Raw genomic sequence first — 25,670 nt, 5'->3', positions numbered from 1 at the left:
CTCTACTGACAGCCAGCCAGATACCCATGAACTGTAACTTCTTAAGTGGAATACTTCTAAGGCTGGGCTCAGTGAATTTAAAGTCAGTTGGTTCATTTCTGTGAGTTCAAGCCAAGAACTGCATATAAAACATACAAAACTTGTAAATCAGCTACTGTTGCTACTACTTAGTAGTAGAACTTAGAACTTAGAAACTTCCTTTTTTTTGCCAAAAAATTATTCAGATAATGGTTTAGTCATTGGCTGTTTTCTTTCCCAGTAAGGCTGATTTTCTCGTTTTCCTATGTATTTTTACATAGGTGGATACTTTTACAATGACTTAAAAATAGCATTTCTCTGCAGTAGATGCAGAGAAACAACTGCTGGATGTATGTACACTTCGGTACCAAACTGCCCTCTAAGGGAGCTGCATTAAGTTAGCCATGAGGATCCATCTTCAAAAGATGGGGGGTTCAATTAACCTTTTCTAAACCACCACCCCCCTTCCCCCCTGCCCACGCAAAAATCTATCTCGCAAGGCTGACAGCATACCAATCCTAACCTAGGTCCTTGGTAATGATGCAGTCTGCGTTCCTTGTAGGTTGTTTAGTAGCAAAGCTCTTGGATCTGCGTGGGGTGACTGAGTAGCTCAGTTGGTTAAGCGTCCGACTCAATCTTGGCTCAAATCGTGATCTCACAGTCCTTGAGATCAAGCACCACTTTGGGTGCTGCTCTGACAACATGGAGCCTGCTTGGGATTCTCTCTTCCACCCCTACCCCTCTTTGAGATAAACAAACTTAAAAAGTCTGCAAACCACAGACAGACAAGATAAAGTAAATGAATACAGCAGTGTTAGGTGGTGGTTTTAATATTGTTTATTAGCACAGTAACAAATGCAGACTTAAGCAGTCCACAACATATAACCAATCCACTGAGCAACTCCTATTCCACACCTTACAGTTAACAGCTTAAGGTATTTTACTACAGGTTTTCACAAGTCGTGATTCAAACCTCTCATCTTGTCACAATAAAGTAGATTGGTATATAAAATAAAATACATAACTACTCATTTCCTATATGGTGTCTTATAGCCACATATCCATTTTATATATATGAGATGACAGTCTCTAAAAACTGTTAAATATCGATGTTCCCTCCCAAGAAGGAAAAACAAATTCCAATTTTTTTGAACAAAAAATGTGTAGTCTTGGAAGGACTTTACATAAATGGCCATGTGTATAACCTGTACAAAATTAAGCTATTTTAAATTTACAGACTACAAGCAACTGAACCCAAATGTCTATTCTCTGTACTACATTTCAGCTAATATTGCAGAACTAATGACAGTTTTAGAAGTTGCTATTACCAATTCTGTCTACTGTAGCAAGATACCTTAAGTTACAACAAAATCTTAGGAAATAAGACTGAATAATATCTGTTATAGAAATACCCTACTCTTTACCAACTCCCACCCTCCCCCACCCCTTCAAAATCATAAGCAGCTCTCTCTGTGACAGACAAATAATGTAAGAATTGTGAAGACCCAATTTATGTAGCGTATCTCTTGGTCCACTGTCTGGCCATTCTGTCATGTTCTGCTCTGTTGGTCATATACTGAGTGGCAATACTTCCCACCAAAGGGTCAGCTGGAAGAAAAGAATGTAGATTACTTTGGAGAAAGGGAAAGAAAGTTTTAAAATTTAGCAAATAAATTAGTGACATCTTGGAAACAAATACACAGTTTTGAAATGCCATTCCATCATCCTGGGTACTTCTTCTAAAAGCCGTTATTGCGGGGGGTGGAGCGGGGGGAGGGGACTTCTTAACAAAACAGAAGGCTCAGGCTTTTAGTACCAGTGTGGCTTTACCTTCTTAGTTCATTGTATTTTTCTCCCAACAACCACCACCTAATTGGAAGTGCTTTTGCTCTTATGTGTTAGGGGAAGGTCAATAAAAACTGGAAAGTTCAAGGCTAAGACGAACATCCAGCTGTGTTCACATGACTATTCCTTCAGGGCAATACTGTGGTCCTCTGACACTAGTTACCCGGAAAAAACCAGGGTGCCAGGTCACAACCTGGACCTCAACAAGTAAGTGTAATGTTGCTCTGAAACCTAAATAGAATCTTTAATAATAAAAGGAAATTAAGCCCCTCCCCCCACCCACCCAAATCAGTCTGATAAGAATTATTTAAGCAAAGTATCACTTTCAAAATTGAACACCAGCTATGGAGCAAGTGAACTCAGTGAACCAAAAGGCACAGGAGAGGTGAGGCAGGTGACTCAACATTTAAAAGTATGTAGTTTAAGAGAACTGTATGAAAAATGAGAAAACCAAGGGCAAACTTATATAAATCTTAATTTTAAAATGCCTCATTCCTATAGCATAGAAGGGTTGCCTTTTTCCACTATTAGACTGAACTTTTTTTAAAAAATTTTTTTAACGTTTATTTATTATTGAGAGATAGGAGACGCACAGAGTGTGAGCAGGGGGAGGGGACAGAGAGAGGGAGAGACACAGAATCCAAAGCAGGCTCCAGGCTCTGAGCTGTAAGCACAGAACCTGACGCAGGGCTCGAACTCACAAACTGTGAGATCATGACCTGAGCTGAAGTCGGTGGCCTAACCAACTGAACCACCCAGGCGCCCCTAGACTGAACTTCTCTTGATTAAAACTTTCTTTGAAAAAACAAATCAGGGGTGCCTGAGTGGCTCAGCAGGTTAAGCTTTTGATTTTGGCTTGGGCTCTCACAGTTTGTGAGTTCGAGCCCCCGCATGGGGTTATATGCTGACAGCCTACTTTGGATTCAGTGTCTCCCTCTCTCTCTGCCCCTCCCCTGCTCATGCTGTCTCTCTCAAAAATAAACATTAAACATTTTTTGAAAAAAGATCAGTTTTTGTCCCTTGAAAGCTCTTTAAACTTTATCAAAAACAAGTATTTTTCAGGTGAGGAAGAGAAACAATAAAAAAATAATTATTAACCTTACCAGGATTACAGTCTGTAAGAAGGGAGCAGATAGAAAGAAGAACTTTAGAAATGGTTAGTGCTGGACTCCAATTATCTTTTAATATGTCCAAGCAAATAACTCCTTGGCTGTTAATATTACAGTGATAGATTCTTGTCCGAAATGTGACCTAAAAAATAAAACCGTGTTAAAATTTAAACAGCAAAGAATGAAAATTTTTACTAAATTACTTTTTCAGTTGAGTGGCCCTAATTAAAAATTTTTTTAAAGAAACAGACATTTAGTTTTTAAAAAGATGAATAAAGAGTTTAAAGCTGAGAAGATACATTAAAAGACTAATAAATCTGAGATTAGAGTGTTCATTGATACAATCACAGGTCAAAAGTTAATCAACAAAAAGGTAATTTCAATATTTTTCAAATTCATCTTTAGCAGTTTCAGTGTTTTAAATATTTTCCTAACTTTTCAAGTTTGAAATAGCTGTTTGCTGACCTCTTGTGTTAGCTGGTAGTACTACATGGCCTCAAAGTAAGCTTTGTATAATAAATTCAAACTGAGGGACAACATAGTGGGAACATAAACAAAATTCTTAGCTGTAAAGGCTGTTAAGAAAACTGAAGATGAGATTTACTTCTGCTTTTTCTGACTTGTACATTATATCCTGCAGATATCCTGTCTACCTAGGTCACAGAATTCACTATAATGGAGTCTCAACAGGTGAGGAACCAGAATTGGGCAAGGATCACAGCAGTAGACAAATCAACACAAGCCATGGGAGCCTGGATTGCTTTTTTTTGGTTTCCAAATTCCAAAGTAAAAATTATCATTTAGTAAATGAGAATCATAGATTATAGAGTGTCACGGGAGATAGGATCCTAGATGAGAAAACTGAAGCCTGGAGATTAAGAATGTGACGAGACCAAAAAAGGACGAGAAACGTGGATACTTTGACAGTAACTTCTTTTCTGTTGAGTGGAAAACGGGATTAATTCTGAGTTGCTATGTCACTATAAACAGCAGGATTTTAAGCACCATCAAAACAAAGCACATACTTCTAGAAACGGTCTCTGCCAAGTGGCGAAGCTGCCCCCCCCCCCCCCCCCCGTGCAGTGTTTTGTGTCCATCCTAATGTACTTAGAGATTCATTAAGATACAACAGAAATCTCTTTTGTGATTACAACTCAATTTTAAACACTTCAATAGTTTCTCATGGGAATATGTAAATTTGAATATAAATCAGGAAATTCTTACCTTTGGAGGCTTGAAGGGGTATTCAGGTGTAAAAGTGATATCAAGGAAGAATACACCCCCCTCATACACGGATCCTGGAGGCCCTAGAATGGTTGATCTCCATTCATAGATGTTATCGCCTTTGGGACCAGCACTGTGAAATAATACATCAAAAGGTAAGCAGATAGTATGGCACCATCCAAATTTTAGAGGATATTTAAGGAAAAAAGATGACCTCTTCTCTTCCTTTTTGTTTTAATGTGTGGATTCCCTCCACCAAACAGAAGTGTCTTTCAGACAATCTGATTCTGGACTGCAACAAACCCATCAGCCTTAGGTCAAGTAAATGGAATGATAAAGAATGTTTAAACCATTCTAAGCCTACTTAGGCTGTGGATAAACAAGAAATTCCTCAATTCTCAACCCTCTCCTCAATACATCATAAAAAATGTAAATGATACTTTAAAAAGAAACACTTTTCAGCACACAGAATTAAATCAGTGAAATATTAGTTGTTTCTGTTCATAGCTAGTAATTTCTGATGACCATTTTAAGCGCAAAGTTTCATTTCTGACCCACTGACGGGGGTTCTTGTTCCTTGCTCTATTTCCATAATCTTACCCTAAAAGGAGTCCGATGGATTGCAGTACTTTTTACATTATAAACCATGTTGAGTGGGAGGAGCACAAGAATGACAATGTATCCAATGACAAGTTACTCAATTTGCATTTCAATATATAAAATTCTATAATCAGGTTCTCTAAATATTACAGTTGAGATGTTAATTTATCCCTTTCCCCATATTTACTTATACCATAAAATGGTAAAGCATGCAACAGGAACCCTGGAGAAGACTAAACAAGTATGGATCCCTAACCTCTAGGTCCTCAACCAGGGGACTTGGTGGGTCTAGTGAAGGATCTGAGCATCCACTGGAAGGACGAAGCATTGCTGTCTAATAAATACCTTAGATACTTACTCTCTAAAGCTGTTACTGGAGGCATTCATGTAACTTTTTGTCATAAGCATTTTATTAACCATAGAATGAAACAAAAATTACAGGGGCCTGCAAGTCCTTTGCCTTTTTTTTCCCTTCCAGGTTCTCACTTGAAAAGTTAGACCTGCTGGTCTGGAAGGTGGGTAGAGAGACCTACAGTAGAGAGAGTGGTTTACAACTCTCAGAGGGCCACTGTGAAGGAGAACTGGGAGCAAGAGAATGCGTGAGACACGTGTACAGGGAAAGGTCTGTTCCAGCACCCCACCCTTTTCTCTATAAAATGACTAACTAGCTTTACCCTCAGGTCAGTATATTCTTTTATCAACCTTGTGTCCCCACCCTTGTAAGATACTATTTAGTTCCACAATAAGAAATAGGACTTCAGTTTCTAACACTGGTTGAACTGCCCTTGAGAATGGCACATGATTTAAATTATTAATCAATTTAAGTAATTAGAAAGTATGGGAGATGGAGTTGAAATTAAGGTGAGATGGAAACAAAAAATACAGGTCCCTGTCTGAACATGTTGCAACATAACTGTGATTAGAATCTTGGCATGAGGCTGAGACTGAGAAGGTGAAAGGAGACCATGCCTTTCAGATTGTTAGAAAATTAATGTTCATTTGTAACAAAAACACTTTTCAAAATAAATGTATAATACACAGAACTCTTATATGAGGCAAAAAGAAAAAAAAAATTCTGCCCTTGATTCAGTCTTTTTTCCTTCTAGTCAAAATAAATAGAGCTGTTGCAAACATTTTGAGGAATATAATCGGGGTGCCTGGCTGGTTCAGTCGGTAGAGCTTACGACCCTTGATCTCAGGGTTGTGAGTTCAAGCTCCATATTGGGTATAGAGCTTACTTTAAAAAAAAGAAAAATACGGGGCGCCTGGGTGGCGCAGTCGGTTAAGCGTCCGACTTCAGCCAGGTCACGATCTCACGGTCCGTGAGTTCGAGCCCCGCGTCGGGCTCTGGGCTGATGGCTCAGAGCCTGGAGCCTGCTTCCGATTCTGTGTCTCCCTCTCTCTCTGCCCCTCCCCCGTTCATGCTCTGTCTCTCTCTGTCCCAAAAATAAATAAACGTTGGAAAAAAAAAAAAAAAAAAAAAAAAAGAAAAATAGGAATTTATCCAAGGGATACAGGAGTACTGATGCATAGGGGCACTTGTACCCCAATGTTCATAGCAGCACTCTCAACAATAGCCAAATTGTGGGAAAAGCCTAAATGTCCATCAATTGATGAATGGATAAAGAAATTGTGGTTTATATACACAATGGAATACTACGTGGCAATGAGAAAAAATGAAATATGGCCTTTTGTAGCAACGTGGATGGAACTGGAGAGTGTGATGCTAAGTGAAATAAGCCATACAGAGAAAGACAGATACCATATGGTTTCACTCTTATGTGGATCCTGAGAAACTTAACAGGAACCCATGGGGGAGGGGGAGGAAAAAAGAAAAAAAGAGGTTAGAGTGGGAGACAGCCAAAGCATAAGAGACTGTTAAAAACTGAGAACAAACTGAGGGTTGATGGGGGGTGGGAGGGAGGAGAGGGTGGGTGATGGGTATTGAGGAGGGCACCTTTTGGGATGAGCACTGGGTGTTGTATGGAAACCAATTGGACAATAAATTTCATATAATAAAAAAAAAAAAATAAAAAAAATTTTAAAAAATAATGTTACTCAAAAAAAAATAAATAAAAAAAGAAAAATAGTCATTTCTACTCTTGACACAGTCTTTTCTTATTTCTGTAATGGTTTCTGACGTCAGACACATTCACGTTAGTGGCAGGGATTGTCATGAATCATAACACTCTTGTGACAGTACAGGTGCCTGCTGACTGATGGGCACCATACCCCTTGAGTAAGTAACTCAATGACAAGGTCTCTCATCTCCACCGGCCTTCCCCTTGATCCTTGAAACCCATGTTCCCTCTAGTGACCATGGGACAAGGCAGCTACAGATCATAGATCTTGTGCCTTATAAAGACTAAATTGGTAATTTAACAGAATTTGAACAGCATAAAATGGAATCAATCAATACAAGCCATTTAACCTTAAAAAATAAACCCAATTAGAAAAAAATGTCATTAGAGCAGTCTTATGTATAATTTGATGTGCTCTCTGGACTGACTTAAGACAATCACATAAGCTAATGTTTAAGCTTCATTTTTTTTTTCTTTGATGTGTATTTATTTTGAGAGAGAGTGGGGAAGGGGCAAGGACAGAATCCCAAGCAGACTCCACACTGAAGGCAGAGCCTAATGGCGGGGCTCGATCTCACGACCATGAAATTATGACCTGACCTGAAATCAAGAGTCAGACGCTTAACTAACTGAGCCACCCAAGCTCCCCTTGTTTTGTTTTAAAATCATGTTTTTTAAGTCCTCCCCCATTCCCATCCTCAATACTAACTTACTATATAGACTACTGCTCTTCCATTTCAACAGCAACTGAAGATGCATTTCAATTTTTAAAGAACATCCTGGAAGCAAGGTGAAATTATAATCAGTGCTTTTAAAGATTATATTTCTATCTGATCAGTTTTTCACATTATTATTGGGAGAGATGACCCTTGTTTACAAACACAGAAGCCATAATTCAGGTCTTATTTTAGGCTTAATTCTAAAAACCTTGGTTATCTGCTCTCATATCCTAGGGTAAACGTTGAGAGTAAGAGGTTGGGAAGATGAAAAGATAAGAAGTACACTACAAACATTTGAATAGCAACAGCATGAAGTAAGTGAAAATGGGACAAGTTAGCAAACGTGCCAGCATATTTCAAAAAAAATAGGAACTCATGATGAATTCAGTTAGAAGCTCATTCTACCCACCTAAAAATCCCAAGTAATCTCTGATAGTTTCCCACGGTACAATGACTAATGCTTCCTAAAAGTAAAGCGCTGGCAAATACAGTTGATTGGCTAGTCCATGTCTTGTCTTTGTAGAAGCTTCACAATAAAGCAAACCGGTTGCTTATAGAAGGTGTATTAATAGCCTAAAATCCCCGCAATTCACACATTATAATTGTAGCCTTAGAGCAGTTCTCAATAGAGGATGATTTTGTCCCCCAGGGAGACATTTGGCAATGTCTGGAGATCTTTTTAGATGTCACAACTCGGAGGGAGTGTGCTACTGGTACCTAGGGGGTCGAGGCCAGGAGTGCTGCTAAGTAAACATTACCCAAAGTACCAGACAGCCTTCTACACCAAAGAATTCCCTCAACCCCAAAATGTCATTAATTCCAAGGATAAGAATTCTGCCTTAGAGAAACTGGCTCAAGGTTGAGCTAGTAAAGGTAAGAGAGCTTCACAGTTTGAATCCCTGTTGTCAGACTCTATCTAGTGCCAATCCTCTTATCTTTCTTTTACTGCTCTGTGCCTGGTACAGAAGAAACATTCAATATACAGGGTTATTGTTATTAAAAGTTACATTTGCATATGCCCTAACTGTTCTATACTCTTGTTACTCAAAGTATGGTCCCTGGACAGAATAAAAATAACATCAGCATCCTCTGGAAGTTTGTTAGAAAAGTAGACTTAGACTCTCCCCCACACCTAATACATCAGAATTTGCAAAGCTAGCTACAGAAGACATTAAGTGGCAGATGAATACCAACTCTACCTTTTAAACTTCTAGGTTTAAATTACCATTTACATTATCTAGCTTTCTCCTTCACTACCTATAATTCTTTGCAGTAAGATACAAGTATCAACCCTGGTAATGCTTAGTTGTGTTAAGACTATAAAAACAATAACCAGAGAACTTAGGAAATGCTTATAGGAAGAGATCCACAATCAAATCTATATTCCCTACAACATACTATTCAAAATCCATTCTTAATTTATTCTGCTAATAAATTCAAAGAGAGTATGAGAAAATAGTGTGAATGCTGCAATCTACCTGAAGGAATCCTCCTCTCCCACAATCATCACCCAACAGACACGCTCTCCAGGGAACGAAAGCTGTCTTCGCCATGGTATCTACATAGCACATAGAGAGGACATTTTATAAAAAGTAAAAAGCTTCTTGTCCTCCCATCCCTTCAGAAAACGGTAGCCATCTGTCACCTAGAAGTGAGTAGCAGGAGCAACTTGAAAAATCAGAAAACCTCAGTAAGGTGACTAACAGATTAGTTACATGGCTTGATGAAGTGACACGGCTACTGAAAAGTGAGTCAGCCACTCTAATAACAGAGAGAGGCCTCCTCCTACAAGGTGGTACTGCGAGGGAGGTACCATTCAGGTCACCATTCTGTGGAAAGGACTTACAGTTCAAGGGCCAACCTAAAGGACTCCCCAAAACAGCTGGTGCCTCCATAAGAATTCACATCAGCGGTATCCAGTGTATCTAAACAGTTACTTTGGAACAGAGTGGGCCCAAATTAGGGGGTTACATTTCCCTACAAATGGGAGGAAAACTGGCTCAGACACTCTAGACCTAAAACAACATGATCCGTGTTCACAAACAGTGGCATTCCCACAACGTCCCCCCAAATCGTATTATAACAACATTAAGGAAACGGTGTGTGCTGTCTTCCTCCAGAAGAAAGGGGATGTACCTTCAAAGGGATTTGATGCAACTTTTCAAGAAACACAAGGCTGATTTTCGGCCTATGGAAGCCCTAGAGTGCATTTTTGAAAAGTGTTCCAAACCAGAAAGAACATAGTTGTAGGTATTTTACACAAACTGCTACAGCCATGTGGATATATCTTCTCTCTTAGATCAGATTTTAAGTCTCTAGAGAACAGTAATTTTCTACACATACTATATGGGACTTGTTTTTATTTTTTAAATTTGTTTTTAATGTTTATTTTTGAGACAATGCGAGAGACAGTGCAATCAGTGGAGAAGGAGACACACAGAATCTGAAGCGGGCTCTAGGCTCTGAGCAGTCAGCCCAGAGCCTGACGTGGGGCTCGAACTCCCAAACCGTGAGATCATGACCTGAGCCAACGTCAGATGCTTAACCGACTGAGCCACTCAGGCGCCCCAGTAATTAACATTATTTAATCAGCTGGCCAAAATGTGTACCACTGTTTAGAATTACACAACAGTGTTTCCAATTAGGTAAAATAACAAAACACCACAAAAGCTCTTACTCAGCTAGCCATTCAATTATAGTTTTACCTTATATGTTGTTGCTTTAGAAAATAATCCAGCCTTCTGGAAATCTACAATCCAATCTTTAAAAAAAAAAAATTAGATGTGCACAGAGTAAGGACACAATTTTAAAATGAAAACTACTTTCAAGAGACAACAATAGGGATAGTGAAACAGCAGGCCTAGAAAACTGGACATCAATGGGTCCTTACTAGTAAGGAGGGATGGCTGAGTAATGAGAGTGTTTGGTAACTAAGCTAAGAATCCCACTTTAACTTCTGGACTATTGATATACAAGATATACAAGTGGGGGGGGGGCGGGTAAGGTACCAAGCAAGTGAAATGCAAACTAGTCAAATGTCAAGGGCCTAAAAGAAACAGGGGCAGGGAAGGATAGAGAAAGGCCCATAGAAATGATTAGAGAGAATTAACCAAGAGATCGGTATCTCTTTTGTCTCAAAAATTATTTTTCCTATATTAGGTTATATAGAAGCTACACAAGCTTAAGAACAATTCCTTTTTTTTTTTTTTTTTTTAAAGTAGGCTTCACACCCAGCACGGAGCCCAATATGAGGCTTGAACTCATGACCTTGGAATTAAGACCTGAGCTGAGATCAAGAGTTGGATGCTTAACTGACTGAGCCACCCAGGCATCCCCTAAGAACAATTCTAATTTGCTCTTTCCCCAGAGAAGTTAGAAAAACAGGGTCGGAATAGAGTCAAGTGTAAGGCTACGGTGATTACTCCTGTACTGCCACTAAAATAATCCAGAGCAGGTTATCTGCCTTAGAGTCAAGCGGTAGAGTCCTGATTTTTTAGCACAATGCTTATATTAATGAATATAAAACTGGTATCTAAATGAGTAAATAGAAATCAATTATTAGTGTCTGGTTCTTACACTATTCAGTTCACAGGGCCTACAAAGCACAACCAACTCTTCTATTGGAATGATCGTTGGTTGTACTGTGGTAAGTGAGTAATGGGGGAAAACAGAATCTCTTGTGTAGACTTTTGGAGGGAATATGGTACAGGTGGTAACACTTAAATAAACACTGCACACATTTAGTGCTGATTCTCAAAAGCAACAGTGTCCCAAGGAAAGCTATTTAAGGGATACCAAAATTCTCAAAAATGAATTTATCAGGTTTTAACTCAGTTCTAAGATGATTCTAGAACGTGTCTTTGACCATGAAATGACCATCGAAGATTTCCTAGTCACTCACACTCACCTGCACAGCCTCCATACTGCAACTGCTACCAATCTCAGACTGCAGGTGAGGCAAGCAGAGGGTGGTGTGTGTGGTTAGGCAGAAAGGTGAGAAGTGACAAATGTAAATGCACAAGAAACAGAGGTTCAACATCTTGCCATAGAGCAGAGAAAGCTGCTTGCACTACCTTGCTGCGGTGATTTTGGGGTCATTTAATATGTGGTACAAATTCCCTATTTTGTTATTTGATAAAGCTTTTATTTAATACAAAAAATTAAGGTTTTTTTACTGCCCCATTTTGCTCCTAAAAATATTCCAATTTGGATGTTATATGGTTAACCTGTTTATAAGGGCATCTCAGAACACCTTCTTGCACTGCCCAATCAGCTTGGAACCTCCCTGCCAATCTCTCAATTCTAGCAATTTTACAGATTCTTCGTCCTCAAGCTGCATCGTCCTTCCAGGGATTTGAGTAGACACCCCAAGCAAGGGTCTCTCATCCTAGGTTCAGCTCCCTACAACTTCCCTCAGTACAGAACTCACATGGATTTGGAGGATAAAGACGTTTTGTGCTAGAGCTGGTATTCACATCCAGGAAAGGTGACATCAGCAATTCTAAGACCCTTTCAGCAAGCCCATAGGTCAAAACTATTTTCATAATTCTAAACAGTACTTGCCTTTTTAACTCTCTCACATTTGTACTGTGAAGTTTTCTTGAGACTATATGAGATATGAGAGCAGATAATGCAGAAGCAGATAAGAAAATCCAGCTGTCTTAAGTCAGACATTAGAGCAATTTGCAAATATGTGAAATAGTGCCACTCTTCTAAGTGTTTTAGTTTTGGAAAACAAGCTATTTTCATTAAAAAATGTTAACATGCTTTTTTTTTTTTAAGTTTATTTCGAGAGAGCCAGTGAGTGCCGTGTGCAAGGGGCAGAGAGGGAGGGAGAGAGAGAGAGAATGAATGAATATCCCAAGCAGGCTTGGTGCTGTTTGTGCAGAGCCTGATGCTGGAACCCACTAAGTGTGAGATCATGACCTGAGCCAAAATCAAGAGTTGGACGCTTAATCGACTGAACCACCCAGGCGCCCTTGTTTTTGTTATTTTAAAATGAAATATATATATTTTAGAGAGAGCCTGCTAGTGGGGGAGAGGGGCGGGGTGGGGAGAGAGAATCCCAAGCAGGCCCCTCGCTCAGTGCATAGCCCGATGTGGGGCTCAATCCCACGACCCTGAATCATGACCAGAGTCAAAATCGAGTCGCACGCTCAACCAACTGAGCCACCCAGGTGCCCCAAATTATAAATCTTTTTAATGTTTCAGCTTTAATTTTGAATACAGTAAAAATCCATAATAATTAACAGTATCGACAAAAGCTCTTAGGCGCCCATCATTTTTAAGAGTACACGATGGGGTCCTGAAACAAAAAAGGTTTGAGAATGGCTGGGCAGGTTATTTTAAAACAATATTAGCATAACTAGCCAACGATTTTAATAAGTGTTCTACTCTTATTCCCATCAGATATTAAAAAACAAAACAAAGTTTTAAACAGGAACTAGAAGCTATTCATCACCCTGTCCCCCCAAGTCCCCACACCTTGGAAACCCTAAATACCATGTAAGAAGTCGGACTACCCTGAAGACTACCTGTATAGGAGAGACCATGTGGAAAGACTAAATGAAAAGTGAGAGATGAATGAGAAGCCCCAGGTGTTCTAGCCCTTAGTCATTTAAGTCTTCTCCACCCAAGGTACCAGAAATGTGAGTAAAGAAGCTTTCAGGTAATTCCAGGCCCAGCCTGTGTAAATGCATGAGAGCCCAGCCCTAGTCAGCCCTCAAATATACCAGAGGTTATGATAAATGGTGGTTGCTATTTTACACCACTTAGTTTAGGGCGTTCTGTAAGGCAGCAATAAAGAATGGGAACACTCCCCAAGAAGAGCCTTCAACCAACAGCTGATGGTGGGGTGGGACAATTCTGAGGCAAGGGCTTTATCCAGTTCCCCAGAGTTCACCTTAGGCAACTTTCACTGTGGGAACCTGGCTTAATAAAAGGCATCCTTTACTGACAGTCTTTCCTACCTTGTTTTATTTTCCATCACTACTTCTGTTCCTTATACCACTAAAAACCTACTTGTATTAGAATTCTCAACTTAAGGGTCTCCTTCTGGGGAAAGCAAAGCTGAGACACCACTGAAGTGAAACACACACACAAAGGAAAAGATGAACAGATATGATTACATAAAAACTGAAAATCTGTAGGAGGAAGACAAAGAGATTACAAAAGGGTAGAGAAAAGACAACTGCAGTACATGATTAAAGGTTAATATCTTGACTATGAAAAAACTTTAAACAGACTAACAATAATAGATAAAGGACTTGGGCATTCCTCAAAAGAAACTTGTATGGCCAGTTAGCAAATTCTCAATCTTACTCAGACTCAAAGAAATGCAAATTAAACACAGAGGCACATTTACCTATCAGACTGGCAAAAATGTAAAAGACTGAAAATCTTTGGTGTCTAACTGTGGGATGAAATAGGCATTCTCTTCCACTGCTGGTGGGAGAGTAAATTAGTAATCCTAGATTGTGATTAGGTATAATGTATTCAAATATAAAACATATAAATATAAATACCCTTTGACACAGAAATTCTGCTTCTCAAAACTTACTCCAAAGAAATAAGTAGACACTTGCACAAGACTATATAAGGATATTTATAAGAACCTTACGTATAATGCAAAAATCACTGCAATGAGCTAAATGATCAATAGGAGATAGGTTAAACTGTGGTACAACCATACAATAGTATACAATGCAATACTGCTCCCATCCCCAACTTACAGCCCTGTGAAAGCCACTAGTAACTATATGGGGTTTAAGGTGTCCTGTGGCCACATTAAAGGACAGTTTGGGCCCTACTACTATATAAAAGCTTCTACTGACTATCGCCCTGTCCTGCCACTTCCTCCCGTCTCTCTTCAATTCAGATTCTCTTTCCTAACCTCCTTTTCTACCATGCTCCCAGATATGGTGCTGAGAGACAGACTGAATCCAGGAAGAGACTGCAAATCCTCCAACAGTGTAAATCAAAGGGGCTCAAGTTTACTCCAACGACAGCATACAAACAAGGCAGAGGGATCTGAAAGCCTACTCAGCAGACAGAATACCAACTGTTTGCTAAGATGATCTGTTCAATTTATCTAAATAGTGTAGATATCTAATAGTCAATTTATCTAATAGTTAAAACATGAAAAGATTTGAAGTGGGTGAATTTAACTGTAGGTAAATTGTGCCTTAAAAGTAGATAAAGCAGGGGTGCCTGGGTGACTCACGTCAGTTTAAGCATCCAACTCTTGATTTCAGCTCAGGTCATGATCTCATGGTTCATGAGTTCCAGCCCCATGATGACAGCATGGAGTCTGCTTAGAATTTCCTCTCTCTCTACTCTTCCTCCACTTGTGCGCACACTCACCTCCTCGCTCTCTCAAAATAAACTTTTTTTTTTTTTTAACGTTTATTTATTTTTGAGACAGAGAGAGACAGAGCATGAACGGGTAAGGTCAGAGAGAGGGAGACACAGAATCTTAAACAGGCTCCAGGCTCTGAGCGGTCAGCACAGAGCCCGACCCGGGGCTCGAACTCACGGACCGCGAGATCATGACCTGAGCCAAAATCAGCCACCCAACCGACTAAGCCACCCAGGCACCCCTCAAAATAAACTTTTTAAAAAAGTAGATAAAGCAGAGAAATCTGCAGAGAAATCAATCTTTTTTTTTATATATATAACATTTATTCATTTTTGAGAGGCAGAGTGTGAGTGGGGGAAGGGCAGAGAGAGGGAGACAGAGAATCCGAAGCAAGCTCCAGGTTCTGAGCTGTCAGCAGAGTCCTGCACGGGGCTCAAACTTGTGAACAGCGAGATCATGCCCCTGAACTGAAGTTGGATGCTTAACCGACTGAGCCACTGAGGCACCCCAGAGAAATAAGTCATTTTTAATAGTTGTTTCATAAACGAATTTTTTAGGGGTGCCTGGGTGGCTCAGTTAGTTGAGCGTCCGGCTCAGGTCATGATCTCACGGTTCATGGGTTCAAGCCCCACATCAGGCTCTGTGCTGACAGCTCAGAGCCTGGAGCCGGCTTCGGATTCTGTGTCTCCCTCTCTCTCTGCCCCTCCCCCACTCGTGCTATGTCTCCCTCTGTCTCAAAGATAGATAAACAACAAAAAAACAATTTTTTTTAAACAAATGAATTTTTTAATCTTTACCCAAATCCTTTATATCAGGAGAGGTAACATTATTTCCATTTTAAAGATGAGGAAACATTCAGGAGGTTGTGATATGTTTGTACAAAGTCCTAAAGCTAGGAAATCACACTTCTAGCCAATACAATCCAGGCTTTCCTATAGTGAGATTTTTTTCCAATACATCCATAGAGTTTCCAATAATATTATCTGCCTTTGGACTCCCCACCAATTTTGTTTAATCACATTTACTATTCCGCCTTTCCCACCTCATTATTCCATTTCTCTTTTACATTTGGATGGAAGCTGGGATTAAACAGGAACAAGAAAATCTTGTGACCTGCTAAGAGGTGTTATTAAAACTTCTTAAAAATTGATTCAGTTTTTTTTGTAGAAATGAATTAACTGAAAATACATACCACACAGAGTACGACTTAGTGTGGAAGAGAGGGGATTTAATTATAATGTGATAACTGCAAAAATGATGAGAACCCCAAGCTTAATGAAAACCAAAGATGGGTTTTGGGAAACAAGCATCAGTTCAACTGAATAAGAGCCCAAATGTTATGCTCTTAAACTGCAAAAAGAACAAGAAACACGATTAAAAAAAGAACAAACTTTTTAAAAAAGGGGCTCGTTTACTCCAACAACAGCATACAAATATTTTTCAAAACAAGGCAGAGGGATCTGATAGCCTACTCGGCAGACATATCCACCGAATACCAAGTGTTTGCTAAGAGAAAAAAAACAGGCTAAAAAGGAGGTATAAAACAGGACACCAACTTCCCCAGCTAATAAATCACGGTGGTCCACTCCACTCCATTCCATTCTAGTCCACAGTGGCACTGGGAGGTCCAGCCATCACTGGAATGACCTGCACTGAAATGGAGGTCAACCCCTGCCTGAGGATACAATATCACCCACTGCTCAATGCTCTGTGAAGCCGAGGCCTCTGCAACCTCTTGGTTCCCTCCCTCTCCATCGCAGGATCTACAGCTCAGAACCACCAGGAAATCACAGGGTCAGGAGGTGAGGAGAGCTATTTACTGCACTTGGAGAGTCACTGCCTTCTTTCTTGGCCCCAGCTGGCCAGGAGAGAAAAGAGAAGGCTGTTTATATTTGCAAAGGGCTGAGAGTGTGAATGAGGGAGGCTATGCCCTGTGTGTCAAATGCAGGCCACGCTTGGAGGGGAGGGTCTGCTCTGGCTCCTTGTTCCCTGCTAAATCTCCTCACCAAATCTCCGTCCTGCTGTCTACACACACCCTTCTAGCTGAGGAGTGGAGACAGCGGTTTTAACAAAGCTAGGTGCTGCAGCAGCTGCTAAAGAGGCCCAAGGTGGAGCACTCCCATGTGACATCTCCCAGCTGCCCAAGTCTAACAAGTCTACTCCTAGCACCGGTAAGCAGACACACATGACCTTCTCCAGTGGCCACTGACCAGCTATCATTCTAGCTTGTAAAACATGAAAAACGCTCGCCAAGAACAGCTAAGGTATACACCTATTCAGGGTAAGTTTTATGGGAAAAGCCAAAAGGCAAGAAAAGTTCTGATGAAGAGAGGAGGGGGCAGTTGTTCCAAGCCTCAGGTGAGGAGTCTGGCTGAGGGGTACAAAAATGTGGCTAACAACCCACAGACATGCTTGGAAAATAAGGTTAAAAAAGAGGATACGAATAATGAAGTAAGTGGGGAAACTTTAATCTCTGATTTTTCCCCCTTCTTAGAACAACAACAACAACAAAACCCAACCCTGATTTAAGTATTGGGCCAGAGGGGAAAGACAACTATCTCCAAACACATACATAAACATGACAGATTGAATACATATGCCAACTTTTTTTTTTTTTTACTCCTTCTGCAAACTCTGACATGACATTGAAGATATTTTCTTTAAGGCATAAACCTACAAAGATGAGAAGAAAAGGAAAGGAGACAATATCAACACGAGTTCAGAAGCTAGGAGGCAAATGAGCAAATGGTTAAAGGACACAACATCCAACACACTGAAGACACCGAGTCATAAACTGGTTGTGAAGAAAGCCAAAATCAAGCCAGATACACCATATAACCCTCCCAAAGACAGGAATTTATGGTGCTGTGGAAGTTGAGAATCAGGAAGGGGAAGGTTCTAAAATAAGGACTGGTGAAAAGTCCAATTCCAAGACCCTGTGTGACAGGCAGAATTTTAGGATGGGCAGCATGATGATCTCCCCCCTAAATCATCTCCACGTGAGCGTGGGCGGAAGCTGTAACTTGCTTCTCACCAACAGAAAAAGGCAAAGTTGATAGGACCCCACTCCCTGAATCAGGTTACGTTTTCTGTAAAATGTTATGTTCTAGAAGACTCAGTTGTAGCTGACCACGGAGAGAGGGAGAGAAGGGAGCAAGCAGCTATGATACACATTGCCCGTGGAGAGGGCCAGAGAACTGCCAGGGCCCCTAAGAGCAACTGACTTCAGTCCTACAGCTGCAGGGAAAGGAACTCTATGTCACAACGACATTAGCTCCGAAGAGAACCCTGAGCGACAGATGAGCACACAGGCTAGCTGGTTCCTTCACTTTGGCCCTGAAAAGACGCTGAACAGAGGTCTAAGCTGTACCCCAACTCCTAGCCCATGTGAACTGTACATTCTAAATGTGGGTATTGTTTTGAACTGCTAAAGTTGTGGCGGGTTGTTACACAGCAATAGAAATCCTGCCAGACTGGGGTTTATTTTCTGGAGAGGTTTAAAACTGGGGTCTCTGAACCAGGGGACATTAATATGGATGAGGGCAGAGGTGCTGTACTGACAATGAGCTTACGCATGCCCAACAATAAGATCCCCAGTTTTCTTCCTCAGCGCCCAGAACAAAGCCTAGCCTTCACCCTCTAGGCAGTCAGTCTCCTTTGGGGAATGTTAACAGCTCAGAGGAAAGACCTCAATAAACTTATATTAAAGGCCCCCTATGTAACAGATAACCAAGAAACATGGTTCTTCTCTAAAACAGCAAAGATCAAAACAAACTACAAGACAGTCAATTAGAGAAAACAAATTACAAAGAAGATTTTAAAATAAACTGAATTACTAATATCCAGAGAGACAGAAGACACCGCACTAATGAAACAAGAATATGGCCAAAACAAAACAGTACTCAGAAAAGAAAAGGAGGTGGGGGTGAAGTGGGATGAAGGGGGGTGGGTGAAGGTGGCCAAAAGGTACAAACTTCCAGGTGTAAGATAAATAAGTTCCGGGGACGTAATATACAGCACGGTGGCAACAGTTAACACTGTATCACATATTTGAAAGCTGCTACCAGAGTAGATCTTAAAAGTTCTCTTCACACACACAAAAATTCAATGTCTGGTGATAGATGTTAACTAAATTTATTGTGGTAAAGTCATTATGCAATATATACATAAATCATTATGTTCTACACCTTAAACGAATACATGTTATAATTATATCTCAATAGAATGGGGGGGGGGGGTAAGAGGAACTTTTAGCAACTAAAAATGAAAGCAAACATTTCAACATAATAAAGGCCACGTGTGACAAACCTACAGCTAACATCATACTGAATGGTGAACAACTGAAAGCTTTTTCTCTAAGATCAGGAAAAAGATGAGGGTCTCGATATCCACTCTCACCATTTTATTCAACATAGTACTAAAGTCCTCGCCACAGAAATTAGAGAAGAAAAAGAAATAAAAAGAATCCAATTGTTAAGAAAGAAGTAAAACGGACTACCCACAGATGGCATAATACTATATATACAATACCCTACGGACTCCACCAAAAAACCGTCACAGAATAAATGAATTTAGTAAAGCTGCAGGACACAAAATTAGTAAATACATAAAAATCTATTGCACGTCTATACACTAATAATGAAGTAGCAGAAAAAGAACTTAGGAAAAAATCTCTTTTACAATTATACCAAAAATAATGAAATATCAGGAATAAATTTAACCGATGAGGTGAAAAGACCTATACTCTGAAAACTATAAGACACTGATGAAAGAAATTGAAGATGACACAAATAGAAAAACACACAATGCTCCTGGACTGGAAGAATACTGCTAAAATGCCCATACTACCCAAAGCAATATACAGATTCAATGCAATCCCTATCAACATATCAAGAGTATTTTTCACAGAGCTAGAACAAATAATCCTAAAACTTGTACGGAAACACAAAAGATTGTGGACAGCCAAAGCAATCTTGAGAAAGAAGAACAAAGCTGGAGGTATCATAGTCCCAGATTTCAAACTATATTCCAAAGCTGTAGTAACAAAAACAATAAGGTACTGGGACAAAAATATACACATAGATCAATGGAACAGAATAGAGAACCCCGAAATAAACCCACGGGTGAATTAATCTACAACAAAGGGGGCAAGCATATACAAAGGGGAAAGAAAGTCTTGTCAATAAATGGTGTTGGGAAAACTGGACAGCTACATGCAAAAGAATGAAACTGGACCACTTTCTTACACCATACACAAAAATAAACTCAAAATGGATTAAAGACCTAACTGTAAGGATCAGAAACAAACCATAAAACTCCTCAAAGAAAACAAAGGCAGTAATCTCTTGGACGTCAGCCGTAGCAACATTTTTCTGGATATGTCTCCCCAGGCAAAGGAAACAAACGCAAAAATTAATAAAAATAAATAATAAAAAATATATATATGTGTGTATGTGTATATATATATGTGTGTGTATATATATATATATATAACTACACCAAAATACAAAGCTTCTACACAGCGAAGGAAACTATCAAAATGAAAAGGCAAACTACAGAATGAGAAGACATTTGCAAATGATTATCCAAAGGGGTTAATATCCAAATTACTTACGAATGCATACAAATCAATACCAAAAAAATTAATAATCTGATTTGAAAATGAGCAGAGGACCTGAATAGGTATTTCTCCAAAGATGGAGAGATGGGCTAACAGAGACATGAAAAGATGCTCAGTATCACTCATCATCAGGGAAATGCAAATCAAAAGCACAATGAGATACAACCTCACCCCAGTCAAATGTCTATCATCAAAAAGACAAGAAATAACAAGTGTTGGCAAGGATGTAGAAAAGGAAACTCTTCTGCACTGTAAGTGAGAATGTACACTGGTGTGACCGCTGTGGAAAACAGTATGGAGGTTCCTCAAAAATTAGAAATACTCAATGATCCAGTAATTCCCCTTCTGGGTATTTACCAGAAAAAAAGAAAGCACTAATTTGAAAAGATACATGTACCCCAATGTTTACTGAAGCATTATTTACAACAGCCAAGACACAGAAAGAACCTAAGTGTCCACTGACAGATGAACGGATAAAGAAGTGGTATATATATAAAAAAGTGTGTGTGTACGTACACACACACACACACACCTGAATATTACTCGGCCATAAAAAAGAATGCAATCTTGCCATCTGTGGCAACACAGATGGACCTAGGGGGTATTACACCAAGTGAAATAAGTCAGACTGAGAAAGACAATTATTGTATGATTTTACTTATATGTGAAATCTTTAAAAACAAAGCAAATGAGTGAACCAACAGAAAACAGACTCATAGATACAGAAGAAAAGAGAAAAGAAAAAAAAACTGGTAGTTGCCACAGGGAGGGGAGTAGAGGATAGGCAAAATAGGCAAAGGGGATTAAAAGGTACAAACTTCCAGTTATAAGACAAGTAACAGAGATAAGTGCAGCAAAGGGAATATATTCAATAATATTTTAATAACTTCGTATGGTAACTACATTTACAGTAAACACTACATAATGTATAGAACTGGAATCACTAATCTACATCTGCAATTAACATTTTATCAACAATACTTCAATTACACCATGAACAAAAAATTTTTCAAAAATACAATGAAGGGTAAAGTTGAAATCTCCCCAAAAAAGTAGAAAAAAGGTTAAAAAAAATAGAGAAAACACAATTTTTCTGTTATGGACATGGGTGTCTTCTGCAGGAATGTAGCTGAAAACGGAAATGGGAAGACTAAATGGGAATAAATCACAAAGGGCCTTAAATGCCTACCAAACCATTTAGATTTTAGCAGCTTTGCACCTACAGGAGTGAAGCGAAGAAACAGTCACTGTTTTAAGAAGTAGACAACTTTAGGGGCGCCTGAGTGGCTCAGTCAGTTAAGCATCCGACCAGCTCAGATCATGATCTCACAGTACGTGGGTTTGAGCCCTAGGTCGGGCAGCTCTGCGCTGACAGCTCAGAGGATGGAGCCTGCTTCGGATACTATGTCTCCCTCTCCCTCTCCCTCTGCCCCTTCCCCTGCTCACACTCTATGCCTCTCAAAAATAAATGTAAAAAAAAAAAAAAAAGTAGACAACTCTAAACACCAAAAACATCAACCTATTCAGAAATAGGAAACTACAAACGCAATCTTCAATGCCTGAGGCAGAGAGCCTAATTAGGGTACTACAGAAATCCAACAACCTGGATTATTAGAGCAGGGACAGTAAAAACAAAATTATCCAGGAGGAAATCATAAGTACTTCACGGTAACAATCCTCCAGGGCTATCAATAAAGATCTTCTGACATACACAAATAAGATGCCTACATCCAATTCTCGATGTGCAGGAAGAGACCAGAGGGGTCTCTCCGTGGCCTGGCTAATCTCCCAGCAGTATCGTCAACCAGATATGCCAAACAGCACCGTAAATGTAGCGCTTAGTTTTCATTTGCTAAATAAACAAAATGTGAGCTTATGTACATAATCTTGCACGTTTAACATAGTATTAACATTACAAAAAACTATCAAACTGACTACCCCGATTTTAGTTCAGAAAATATTTATCATTAGTTATATGCTTAACTGGTATTTGTTGTTATATGCAGTAGTTAAAAAATATGATGTACATGCTATTTTAGGTACTGTCTAGGTTTCTTTAAGAAGTTAAAAATATTAGGCTTAATATTCTTTTGAAAAACACCATTTAAATAGGTTTATGGCTTTATTTAAATGGATTTAGGCCTTATAGCAAATAAAGATGGAAGTATTTTGGAAAGAAACGTATCTCCCAATCGGTTTATCTGGCAGCTTGGTTGAGTGGTGCTGTTTCTTTCTTTCTTTCTTTTTTTTTGTTGTTGTTTATTTTTGAGAGAGAGAGTGTGCGCACATGAGTGGGGGAGGGGCAAAGAGAGAGGGAGACACAAAATCTGAAGCGGGGCTCAAACCCATGAACTGTGGAATCATGAAGTAAGCCGAAGTCAGATGCTTAACCTCCTGAGCCACCCAGGTGCCCCCGGGACTGTGCTTCTTTTAAGAACCAGGGCTGAAAAGGAAAAGAGAAGAGAAGAGAAGAGAGAAGAGAGAAGAGAGAAGAGAAGAGAAGAGAAGAGAAGAGAAGAGAAGAGAAGAGAAGAGAAGAGAAGAGAAGAGAAGAGAAGAGAAGAGAAGAAAAGGAAAGGAAAGAAAAGAAAAGAAAAGAAAAGAAAAAAAAAGAACCAGGGCTCACAGTTTATAAAGACTCACAAACAAGCACATTCAACGACACATAAGCATGAGGTAAAATGAATTCCAACATAAACTCAGGCGAGCCACTAAAATCCAGTGGATTTTTAACCACTAATTACACCTCTACCAGAATTTAGTTAACCAAAAGCATTGTCAATATTTAGCCATTTTAGTGTTTTGTTAACGTGCGCTTACACTGTGCACCACACAGAGCCACGAGGAGGCGTACTAACTAAGACAGGGCCAAAGTGATAAAACAAAATCAGAGCGGTCAAGATTTGTTTAGCAAAACAACACCGTCAGTGAGGCACAGTCACCAGCACGGAGGAGAAGCAGCTGCAGCACCAACCCCCCAGAAACCTGATCAGAGGACAGAACGTTCATCCGCGCGGCCAAGGTGAAAGCACCCGGAAGCCAAGGAGCAGACAGCTGCTAGAGCGGGCAGGCTGACACAGGAATGCGCCTGAGTTCCAGTCTGGTAGAGCCAAAAGCCTTCGTCCGTCAGCAAGAATAATGTTAATCAGAGCCATCCTTCACTTCAAGGGACACTTACACATCTGCTTTGTACAAAATGTACACACAGGACATGGTTCTGGAGAAGAATCACCTCCTCGAAGGAAAGTAAAGGAAAATTTCAGTGGCTCTGGCGGTTGTGGCTGATGGACACGGAAGAGTGAAAGTAGCATATAAAATAAATCTACACGTGTTTTATGATGCTACAATAAGCCAATTAAAAAAATCCACTTACACTTCTGTTCAACATTACGCTATGTAGAAAATTCTTACAAGATTCACAAACACGATACAAGTTACTAACTATCCTCCTAAAACTCCCCTCTAAGATGAGGGTCAACAACAAATGATTAGAATACAAGGCGGATTGTTAGAAGGATAAAAGGGAAGTGGAACAGGTGTGAACTCCAGTGAGGGTGGCTTCAAAATGGGCCAAAATGAACATATGGGAAATCCTCTTTCTTCCCTTCCCTCTTGCACACGCATGCAAACATGCCAGCTTTCAACCACAAGAGCTCCCTTTCTTTCACATGTGAGGTGAAGTGGGAGAAAAGAGGACAAGTATGTAGAACACATTTCCCAAAATGAACAGCCTCAGTGAAGTAGGTCAGTGATTCTTACAAGTCCAAAACCAAGCTTCCACCAAAATGTAAAGAATCAGGGGAAAAGGGTACAGTATTTGCTTTTCATAAACTTTAATTTATTTAATAAAAAGTCCTGTCTGTTTTGATGATCAAGTTCTTCCTATTTTGTGATAAAATTATCCTTCCTTTTGTGAACTGCTGATGATCGTAGATGGTGATTTTGTTTTCAACGTCCTTGCAAGACAAAATAAAATTAGCAACCCTGTATCAGCCCCCTGTGGGTTGAGATTCCAAATTTATTACTGTACTAACAGCTTTTGCCTGTAGCCCTGGGTGGTATCTGCCCCAGCATTTCCACAGAGAAAAGGACTGGTCCCAAGTCTGGGGCTCAGCTAGCCCAGCACCTCGCAAGTGTCCTCAGGCTCCCAGCCTCTCTCCAGAGAACCCAGGCAAGGCTGCTGCCACCCTCCCACATCCCACTGGCCCCTTTAGCACGCAGACCCGTCCCTGAGAGGAACACACACTGGCGGCAGCTTCCATGTGCAGAGAAGGGTCACAAGTCGCTTCCAAACCACAAGCAGGTCCCGACTCTCTCACCAGACACCGCACTGATGAGAGCCAAGTTCCTCCCAAGTGGCAGGTGCAGTGAAACCTCTTTGTGCCAAACTATTTCCTAAATAAATCCGGTGTAACTTTGTCTTGGCTGGTACACATCTCCAGTCTGATGGGCAACCAACAAGGCACACGTTTTGGAAAGAACGTCTTAAAACACACAATGTGTCATTTTATTTACCTTGGCATCCCTTCCTCCCTCAAACTTCAATTCTCCCACATGAAAATTTCTATCTTCAATTCCTTTTTCCTTCTTTCCCCCCTTCATTTTAGATGTACATCTTTCCAAGACAAATGTGGTCCACCAAAGTCCTCTCCCACTTTATCAATGAATCAAACATTTGGTTATAAAAAGTTCAAACTCTGCCATGCAAAGAGAAACACAACTAAACAGAGTCTCCTCCTAAATACACTCCCAAATACCTCTACCCCTTCAAGCTGCCAGTCCAGCTTTCTCCTGCCTTTTAGAGGTAACTATCTGCTTCTATCTACATACAAACCCTTGCACCTGAGATTCAATCCTGCTTTACGTCAATATTCCAATCAACTGTTCTCTTAAAGGTACCAATGACCTTCCAATCTCAAAATCAAATGGCACTTCTGACTTCCTTCATCAGCCTTTTTATCAAGAACACTTCCTAAAACTTGCCAATCATGACCTTAATTCTCTATTTTCAGCTTAATTCCCCTTGTACCTCTGAACTTCCCTCTCCCCTTTTTAAAGCCTCTCCCTATTAATCTGCCAGAGCACAGGGACAAATCC

General features: G+C 40.0%; 2 protein-coding genes across 9 annotated transcripts in view; one reads left to right on the top strand and one right to left on the bottom strand.

Moving 5' to 3' along the window:
- NKIRAS1 (NFKB inhibitor interacting Ras like 1) overlaps positions 1-5,469 on the top strand; it is a 45,186-nt gene extending 39,717 nt beyond the window's left edge. For 2 of the 7 annotated variants that reach the window (XM_045436307.1, XM_045436305.1), the window contains one exon: positions 5,275-5,469. In XM_045436307.1, coding sequence (XP_045292263.1) covers positions 5,275-5,286 — 12 coding nt within the window. In that variant the 3' untranslated portion in view covers positions 5,287-5,469. Of the gene's footprint in view, positions 1-1,920; positions 2,071-3,612; positions 4,352-5,274 lie in introns of those variants that run through there. The other 5 variants (XR_006700936.1, XR_006700934.1, XR_006700935.1 and 2 more) reach the window with 5 other exon arrangements.
- Positions 841-25,670, bottom strand: part of UBE2E1 (ubiquitin conjugating enzyme E2 E1) — a 76,848-nt gene continuing 52,018 nt past the window's right edge. For both annotated transcript variants that reach the window (XM_045436298.1, XM_045436296.1), the window contains 3 exons: positions 4,197-4,329; positions 2,967-3,114; positions 841-1,626 (listed from right to left, as the gene is read on the bottom strand). In XM_045436298.1, coding sequence (XP_045292254.1) covers positions 1,529-1,626; positions 2,967-3,114; positions 4,197-4,329 — 379 coding nt within the window. In that variant the 3' untranslated portion in view covers positions 841-1,528. The remainder of the gene's footprint in view (positions 1,627-2,966; positions 3,115-4,196; positions 4,330-25,670) is intronic.

This window comes from Leopardus geoffroyi, chromosome C2, assembly GCF_018350155.1.
Source record: "Leopardus geoffroyi isolate Oge1 chromosome C2, O.geoffroyi_Oge1_pat1.0, whole genome shotgun sequence".
In the NCBI taxonomy this organism is placed as follows: domain Eukaryota; kingdom Metazoa; phylum Chordata; class Mammalia; order Carnivora; family Felidae; genus Leopardus; species Leopardus geoffroyi.
The sequence above is the reverse complement of the archived record's forward strand: the minus strand, read 5'-3'. Positions and strand labels throughout refer to the sequence as shown.